This window comes from Salmo salar, chromosome ssa27, assembly GCF_905237065.1.
Source record: "Salmo salar chromosome ssa27, Ssal_v3.1, whole genome shotgun sequence".
In the NCBI taxonomy this organism is placed as follows: domain Eukaryota; kingdom Metazoa; phylum Chordata; class Actinopteri; order Salmoniformes; family Salmonidae; genus Salmo; species Salmo salar.
Window position 1 is genome coordinate 24,866,285 of NC_059468.1, and position 8,932 is coordinate 24,875,216.

The window sequence follows — 8,932 nt, forward strand, 5'->3', positions numbered from 1 at the left end:
CTTAACATTTGAGCTAATACATTATGTAAGTTATTGACTGGCATGTCCTAGTCCACACTACAGCAGCAACATACCAGTAGCAAATATCTTTCTCCCATCCTCTCATCTCCCTTTTTTCCCTCTCTTAACACACACACACACACACACACACATCTCTCTCGCTCTCTACCACCCCTAACCCCCCACACAGTCTCTCCTTCCTTCTCCCTATCCCTTCCTCCATCCCCTTCTCCTGCTGCGGGGTCCTGTCAGTACCAGTAAGAAGTCTCTGCGTGCTAAGTGGTTGTGATGTGTGGAATAAAAATGTTAAATACTCAGCTATGTCACTCAAACATATTCATTCAAAACTTAAGACACTAACAAGTTTGCAGTTTTAATTTGTTATAAAATACAATAACATACAGTATTAACATAGAAAAAACACTAACATGATCTCTAACATTGACAGTGGTTTAATCAACACAGTGTTTGATTAGATTAGGATTTAGATGAGGAATTCCTGTCCAGAATACATTAGGATATATCACAGCTAATTTCTCTAACATGTTTATAGACATACTCACTATATAATACTGAAATACTATCTAGTGTGTTGTGTAACAGTGTAGGTCTATAGTGTGCTTTTACATGATAGTAAAAATAGCCTAAATTAATTCCCATAAGATTTAAATGTGACATTTATAAATTCAGTGTTACCAGAGTGTGTCTGTATGTGTGTGTCAGGCCAGCCCTGCTATCTGTGCGGCCTCAGTTTGGATCTCTCTAGCCTGCTGGCAGTACCCTAGCGAAAGCTCCCTCACCCTTCTCACTTCCTGCATGGTCTCAATCAGGTTCTCCTCCAGCCTACAGTGGTCCTGATGAGTTGGTGCCACCTCCCTGACCTGCTCCGCCATTCGCTCCCCCCGACTAAGCAGCCAGTCTATCAGCACCTGGAGCTTGGTCCCGGCAGCGACTATTGCTATGGCGCCCTGGGAAAAGCCCCTGAGCTCATCCTGAGCCAACCGGAGTAGGCGAGGCAGAGACTTTTCTCCCTCATCCACAGACCTCAGCGGAACCACAGAGAGAGAGAAGTCATACCCCTTTATCATCACGGTTACCCTGTAGCTGTCCTCTGGAGCGAGAGAGAGAGAGAAAGAAAGAAAGATTTAAAAAAGTTATATGGCTTTATCTGTAGCAGGAGTGAGAGGGGTAAAAAGAGGACAGGAAGAAGTATCTTTTCAAAATAGATGTTTAGCTCAACGAAACTAACCTGGTTAAATGAAGGTTCAATAAAAGAGAGAGAAATAAATAGAAAGGAAGGGCATGGCTCTGTTATGCCTGTGTGTGTGTGTGTGTGTGTGTGTGTGTGTGTGTGTGTGTGTGTGTGTGTGTGTGTGTGTGTGTGTGTGTGTGTGTGTGTGTGTGTGTGTCTCACTGTACTCCTCCTTGATCTTCCTCACACACTCGGTCAGAGTCAGGGTGCTGTCATTGTTACAGTTGTAAGTGCGGCGGAGAGATATGATGCGTTCCTTCATGACATTATAGCTCTCATGCTGCTGGTTGAACGTTTCGGTCACATCAGAGAACCGCTGGTCCAAGTCCTTCACACCCACACGCTTCGGGACCAACTGACCACTCCGACTCACTGAAACACACACACAAACACACAGTCAATAACACACACATACACACTTGTAATATGATGGTAATATGTGTGATTGAACCTGTGGGTGCTGGTCGAGGCTGTCTGGCCGACACTGGCTTCTCTGATTCTGGAAGCTTGGGGTGCAGTAGGGGCTGTCTCTGTAACACACACGTTCCACTATGTGTGAATGAGGTATCAGGCGGGTTATACTAATCCGATCAATGTCTAATACTGTAACAACATACCTATTCTATTCTGTAGTCCGTGTTTCACTCAGTTGGTAATATTGTGGCATAACACTTCCTGAACCAGAAACATGTATGTTGTGTGTTGTCATACATGCAATGACCTATTGGCTTAACATTATATGTTTTTAAACAAGCCTATTTGAAAGTAGCCTGAGTGATTATAATGTGCTTGTATGTATCTTATTCCACAAATGCCTCCCTCGGATAAAAGAATGTGGTTGTACTTGTTACTGTAAACACACCCAGACAATAAATCATGTTTCTTTCCTGTTCCCATATACAGTACCTCGTCGGTGTCTTCAGAAGGAAAAACACAGCGGCAACAAAATAGCACAGACATTGCGGCTGAAATAAATGATTTCGAGACCCGACAGTTAATCCCCGCAATCAATCTCTCGTTATTGTTAGTCACAGAATTTATTTTTCTCTCTCGTTTTCCAGGTCAATCCACCACTGCCCTGCATTCCTGGTGACGTCATCTGTCATGGGACTTGCGGGAAAGTTTTGTAGCTGTACTACAATAGATAGGACAGGTGCACCCAATTTATATGCCGGAACTGTACAAATGCAATGCATAGCCATACGTTTTAGCTTTCAATAGTAAACAACACAGACATTTGACACGTCAGCTCCGTCTTTTTCGGTAGTGCATTTCAGTGGTATAAAGTACTTAAAGAAAAATTCTTTAAAGTACTACTTAAGTATTTTGGGGGGGTATCTGTACTTTACTTTACTATTTATATTTTTGCCAACTTTTACTTTTACTTCACTACATTCCTAAATAAAATAATATAATTTTTACTCCATACATTTTCCCTGACACCCAAAAGTACTTGTCACATTTTGACAGGAAAATGGTCCAATTCACGCACTTATCAAGAGAACATCACTGGTCATCGCTACTCTCTGATCTGGGGGATTCACTAAACACAAATGCTTCGTTTGTAAATTATGTGTGAGTGTTGGAGTGTGCCCCTGGCTATCCGTCAAACTATCTGGTTTGCTTAATATAAGGGATTTGAAATGATTTATACTTTTACTTTTGATACTTCGGTATATTTAAAACCAAATACTTTTTGATTTTTACTTAAGAAGTATTTTACAGGGTGACTTTCACTTTTACTTTACTCGGTGACTTTCATTTTCTATTAAGTTATCTTTACTTTTAGTCAAGTATGATAATTGAGTACTTTTTCCAACGCTGGGGCCTTTATGAAACGACAAACGGTAGGCTGGCTGTAAGAAATACACTTTTTCCAATTCAGAATGAAAACAGACAAACGGAGGCGGTCTGTAAACTGACGCTAGAGGGCGATATTTGACAGCCGCTGCTACTGATTCTACCACAACAGGGAGCCGGAAGAAGTGAGTGCCAGAGATACTCTGGCAGTGCTAGACAACACATAAAATCAGAACCCACTTTTCTTAACTTGTTCTGTCAGCAAACTAAACCAATATTATAGCCCAGCGGTTTACTCGCAGCGAGTCAACATCAAGATTAGTGTATATACGAGCTGGACATGCCTATGTATGTAGCTAGCTGCTGAACTGCACGCAGTCTATATAGCTAGCTAGCTAAGTTAGCGTAATTACTATCTCCAAAACAAACAGGGTGTGCTGTGCAGTGGACATTGGCAGCAGCAGACTGGGAGTTCTAGCTACTATTGCAAGCTAGCCAGTTTATCCATACACGTTATTATTGGTGCCTATTTTGAATTTCCTGTCTTATGAGGCTATTGACAACCCTAAGTTAACTAAATATACACCAAATTTAGTAGCCAGCAGCTATGGCCAGCACCAGCATGGCTTCTGCAGCTGTAACAGGAGACAAACCCTCAGGTTCGGGTTCTAAGAAGAAGAATGAAAAGAAGTTGGCTTCCAAAGAGGAGTCCAGATTCCTGTCCAGTATCATGGGCGTCATGAACAACCTAAGGAAACAGGTGTGTGCGTGCGCGCCGCGTGTGTGTGTGTGTGTGTCTCTAACAGTGTGTCTAACAGTGTGTGTTTTCTGCAGGGTACCCTATGTGATGTGATCTTGGTGGTTCAGGGGAAACATATTCCTGCTCACAGAGTGGTCTTAGCTGCAGCCAGCCACTTCTTCAGCCTCATGTTTACTAGTGAGTACACTACACACACACTCGCATGCACACTCAACTTTGTTGTAACCCTATCTCTTTCTCCCTTACCTCTAATCACCCAATGTGACACGTGTCTCTCTCCATATCTCTCTCTCCATATCTCTCTCTAGCCAGCATGATGGAGTCTACCAGTCACGAGGTGGAGTTGAGGAGTGCTGAGCCTGAGATCATAGAACTGTTGGTGGAGTTTGTCTACACCGCTCGGTAAGACGCACACACACGCAAATGTCCGTCCATATGGGACACTTCAGACACAAAACACACCCCAAACCGTGTGTGTGTTTCAGTATCTCAGTGAACAGCAGTAATGTCCAGTCTTTGCTGGATGCAGCCAACCAGTACCAGATAGAACCTGTGAAGAAGATGTGTGTTGACTTCCTAAAAGAGCAAGTTGATGCAACCAACTGTCTGGGTAAGACATGTCTAAATTCTATACATCTATAATAGTGTCTCTCAAATTCATCTCCACACAAACACACTCCTTAACCTCTGGTCTCTCTCCAGGCATCTCTGCTCTAGCGGAGTGTTTGGACTGTCCAGAATTGAAGCTGTCAGCGGATGACTTCATCCATCAACACTTCACTGAGGTCTATAAATTGGATGAATTCCTCCAACTGAACGTCACCCAGCTCACACAGCTACTGCACCAAGACACACTCACTGTCCGGGCCGAGGACCAGGTAACATACACACACCAGGGTACTTTACCATGTTGTCATTAATGTGTGTAGATCACTGGCTCAAGTATGACATGCCCCCCCCCTCTATTTCTCTCTCTACCTTTCTGTGTGTTTGTGTGCGTAGATCTATGAGTCTGCGGTGCGGTGGCTGAAGTATGATGTGTGTAACAGACAGAGTCACATGGTGGAGGTGTTGGGCTGTGTTCGCTTCCCTCTGGTGTCCAAAGCCTTCCTCTCTAAGACCGTCCAGGCTGAACCCCTCATACAGGACAACCCAGAGTGTCTTAAGATGGTCATCAGTGAGTACACAGCTGTATATGGGTCTTACTATAAACTGGGGTACCAGTGAGGATTTCCTACACTGGACAACTTGTTACAGCTTTTGATAAGTTGTTGATAATAATCTGCAAAACATTTTCATGTCATTACATTAAGATATATGTGGGATCATAGCTATGGTTGGTGCCTTGAAGGATATGTCCAAAATCGTGTGACATAAAACATTACTTTTCTGTCCTTGCATTTATGGCAATGTAAGTTGTCTTTATATCATATATTAAGCATTAATCAGTTATATTAGACATTGAACTTGAACCCTTTAAGAATCCTGGATCTAACTGTCAGTTTTTGTATAGAGATTTCAGAAATGCAGTGTAACTATATAGCACTTTGTAAATGCTTTAAAAAAGTAAATACTATTGAGAAATCAAACATCTCTAACCGAGAGGGACCTTACCTTGATACTTAAAACCTAAATCCATACTGTCATTAATGTGCTTCTTCAATCATTATGCATAATACTTGTTGGATTCGCATTTGGTATCCATTTATTCAATTTTTGATTCGTTTTTGTCAGAGATGTGACCACTTTCGTTTGTTTTCCGCCGCTTCAATTGAAGGGTGTTGCGCTACTCTGCTGCGGTAAAACCATGTGCGGTTATTATGATGATGACAACATCTCATGTTGGCTTCAACTTGGCTTTCCATACAAATCCTTCCTGTTTTTTGGTCACTTTATCATAACAGTGATGGTGAGATTAATGCTACTGCTATCCATGGCTTTATTATGTGTGCCTGCGTCAGCCACATCGGCTACAGAAACCTTGCCATGCATGCATCCAATCTATTTAGTCAGGCAATGTCCACATTATTCTCACATATTTTAGAATGTAATAATAATTTGAATATCAAGGCCTAAAAAATGCATTATTCTTAAAGTGATAAGGGCCTACTTTTTTTTTTTACACGTTTTGCATGCTTTTTGGGGGGAGGGGGTTCTATATAAGGCCCTGTACTGTATGTACAGTTATATAAATTATACAATTGTTTAACATTGAGGTCCTTGAAAATTACAATTAAGTGCCTGAAAAAGTCCTTGAATTTGACTCGCCAATGTCTGTATGAACCCTGCTTAAAGATGTGTGGCCCTCGGCCTAAGGGGGAAGTATAAGTGGAGTTATGGGACAATTTGCATATATGTGGAACTGCATTTAAGCTGATATTTTTTGTTGTTTCAAACCATTTTGACGTGTGGATCCCAATGTCACACATTGGCCCCATTATTTATGTGGGTGTGTGTAACCTCTTTTGTGTATCTAGGTGGGATGCGGTACCACCTGTTGTGTCCAGAGGATCGTGAGGAGTTGGGAGAGAACAGTCGCCCGCGACGTAAGAAACACGACTACAGGATTGCTCTGTTTGGAGGCTCGCAACCACAGTCCTGCAGATACTTCAACCCTAAGGTACACAAACACACACACACCTTTGTAATCCTACATGTGCTTCAACTCAAAGAACATTACGTCACTTAGATAAGGCCAGTCTGTAGTCCATCTGCTCTCATTCAAGTATGTGGGGATGTTAATCAAACGGCTGAATCATTTCAAGTACGGGCCGTGTGTGTCCAGGACTACAGCTGGTCAGACATTCGTTGTCCGTTTGAGAAGCGGCGTGATGCCACGGCGGTGTTCTGGGATAATGTTGTTTACATCCTGGGAGGATCTCAGCTGTTCCCCATCAAGAGGATGGACTGTTACAACGTGCTGAAGGACAGCTGGTACTCCAAACTAGGTACTGGAAAGTGTGTGTGTGTTGTATTAGTGACTGAAATGGGAGTAGTGTGACTTGTGTTGCAACACAGAAAAATGTGTGTGTGTGTGTGTTAGGGCTGGGTGATATATTGTGAAAACCAGTATACCGTCTATAAAGGTATTTTGATACAGTGCTAAATAGATTAAAAGTTCTACAAATTGGACTACTTCACTATCAGTTTTGTCCTAGTTTGGTTGTGTATAAAACCATCAGAATGAAGAAAGCCCATTAAAATCACTTGGAATACATTTTTTGCCATTCTAGGGTCATTCCCTATTCATAAAACATTTAGTATTCGGTATCTTTTAATACCATCAAATACTCACTCCCATGTGGTCTAAAATGAGAAAAATATTTTGTGTGTTTGTTCTTACATTTTCTCTTCTGTAAACCAGGCCCCCCTACACCACGGGACAGTCTGGCTGCTTGCGCCTCTCAGGGCAAGATCTATACCTCTGGAGGGTCGGAAGTAGGTGAGTTTCACACACACACCGGAGAACAGGGAAGTATTGGGCTGATGGCTTATCTATATTAGTATTGTAGCGTACCATTGTATTGAAGTGTTTGTGCTCCTTTCTGTGTGTCTCTGTTCGTCTCTCCCTCCAGGCAGCTCAGCGTTGAACCTGTTTGAGTGTTATGACACGCGGTGTGAGTCATGGCAGACCAAAGCCAGTATGTTGATGCCTCGCTGTAGCCACGGCAGCGTGGAGGCCAATGGGCTCATCTACGTCTGCGGAGGGTCCCTAGGCAACAACGTCTCTGGGAGGGTCCTCAGCAACTGTGAGGTCTATGACTCCGTTAAGGAAGAGTGAGTCTAATCACACATACTATGGCAGCCCCCCGCACCTCTCTGATTCAGAGGGGTTGGGTTGAATGTGGAAGACACATTTCAGTTGTACAACTGATGAGGTATCCCCCCCTTTCCCTTTCGTACGTACGCGCTCACATACACACACACTCCTCTAGAAGTTAATAACTAGTTAATAAATGTGTGTATCTTCTGTGTGTGTTTTTAGATGGAGGGAGCTGAGTGGGATGAGGGAAGCCAGGAAGAACCACGGTCTGGTGTTTGTCAACAACAGAATCTACGCTGTGGGAGGAATGAACGGACTGGGTATGGCGCACACACACACACACACACACTCTGTAGGGTATGTTTGGGGTATATTTATATGTGTGAGTGTATAGGTGGGCTGGACTCGGTGGAGTACTATGACATCGCCAGGAATGAGTGGCACGTTGCCGCGGCAATGCCGTGGCGTGGGATGAACGTGAGGTGTGCTGCAGTCAGCGGAGTGATTTACGTACTGGCAGGTTTCCAGGGGGTCGGACGACTAGGACACATCCTGGAGTACCACACTGACACTGACAGGTACACACACACACACACACACACATTTGTGTATGATTTCCTGTGTGTGTTTTATCTTACTCCTGTGTGTGTGTGTGTAGGTGGGTGACATGCAGTAAGGTGAGAGCGTTCCCCGTCACCAGCTGTCTGATCTGTGTGGTGGACACCTGTGGAGCCAAGGAAGAGGAGACCGTGTCAACACACACTCACACAGTACCCCCATCATCATCCACAGCATAACCCAGGGTCTTTAAAATGTTTTATCTGTTGTGCTTTTATTTGGAGGACGAGAGCTGGTCAGTGTGGTATGAAACTGCTGTAGTGAATCATGTTGAAGCTTCATATTGACAGAAATCATAGAGAACACACTCTTTGAGGCGAGGGAAAGTACTAACATGAAAGTCACTCAGTGATGATTGTCTTCAGACAGAAGCTCATTGTTAAAGCGACAGATGAACGACTGATCTAAGAGCTCTCAGCCTCAACAAACATGTTTTTTATCAGACCTGGGTCAAGTACTTGAAAGTAGATAGCACTTTTGGAACTAATCCATTGGTTGTATTTTACCGTGTAAATGAAATCAAGTGCAGCTCAAGAATTTGAAAATATGATTCTATACTATGCATTTTATGCTATTGTGTGTATTTAATTGTACTGTTTTATATTGTACTGTAATGAAATGATGTAATGTCTGAGGTTATAGAAGAAACATTAGCATTTTTACTACTGTATGTATGTGATGACTGTTAACATGAAATTGAAAATAAACAGAAAGCTGGAACTGAACATGTTTTTATTTG

The 8,932-nt window shown here is 42.8% G+C and overlaps 2 protein-coding genes across 2 annotated transcripts; one reads left to right on the forward strand and one right to left on the reverse strand.

Annotated features, from left to right (window-relative positions):
- Positions 1 to 360: 360 nt before the first annotated feature.
- Positions 361 to 2,448, reverse strand: LOC106588788 (uncharacterized). The gene is made up of 4 exons (XM_014178213.2): positions 2,159 to 2,448; positions 1,704 to 1,782; positions 1,415 to 1,624; positions 361 to 1,111 (listed from the first exon to the last, which is right to left on the reverse strand). The coding sequence occupies exons 1-4, from the start codon at positions 2,210 to 2,212 to the stop codon at positions 720 to 722; spliced, it is 735 nt and encodes a 244-aa protein (XP_014033688.1). The 5' UTR covers positions 2,213 to 2,448; the 3' UTR covers positions 361 to 719.
- Positions 2,449 to 3,034: 586 nt separating this feature from the next.
- Positions 3,035 to 8,918, forward strand: klhl7 (kelch-like family member 7). Its single transcript, XM_014178243.2, has 13 exons — positions 3,035 to 3,812; positions 3,887 to 3,989; positions 4,121 to 4,214; positions 4,298 to 4,422; positions 4,515 to 4,690; positions 4,815 to 4,989; positions 6,290 to 6,432; positions 6,598 to 6,760; positions 7,177 to 7,254; positions 7,388 to 7,589; positions 7,798 to 7,895; positions 7,970 to 8,153; positions 8,234 to 8,918. The coding sequence occupies exons 1-13, from the start codon at positions 3,660 to 3,662 to the stop codon at positions 8,370 to 8,372; spliced, it is 1,833 nt and encodes a 610-aa protein (XP_014033718.1). The 5' UTR covers positions 3,035 to 3,659; the 3' UTR covers positions 8,373 to 8,918.
- The last annotated feature ends 14 nt before the right edge of the window (positions 8,919 to 8,932 follow it).

What these genes read in the sequence shown, in the direction of transcription:
- LOC106588788 (XM_014178213.2), bottom strand. Translation starts at nt 2,212, where the DNA reads ATGTCTGTGCTATTTTGTTGCCGCTGTGTTTTTCCTTCTGAAGACACC. An exon ending in GCCTCGACCAGCACCCACAG is followed by an intron (nt 1,625 to 1,703) that starts GTTCAATCACAC and finishes TGTGTGTTTCAG; the next exon opens with TGAGTCGGAGTGGTCAGTTG. An exon ending in GAAGATCAAGGAGGAGTACA is followed by an intron (nt 1,112 to 1,414) that starts GTGAGACACACA and finishes CTCTCGCTCCAG; the next exon opens with AGGACAGCTACAGGGTAACC.
- klhl7 (XM_014178243.2), top strand. Translation starts at nt 3,660, where the DNA reads ATGGCCAGCACCAGCATGGCTTCTGCAGCTGTAACAGGAGACAAACCC. An exon ending in CAGCTGGTACTCCAAACTAG is followed by an intron (nt 6,761 to 7,176) that starts GTACTGGAAAGT and finishes TCTGTAAACCAG; the next exon opens with GCCCCCCTACACCACGGGAC. An exon ending in GGGAGGAATGAACGGACTGG is followed by an intron (nt 7,896 to 7,969) that starts GTATGGCGCACA and finishes GTGAGTGTATAG; the next exon opens with GTGGGCTGGACTCGGTGGAG.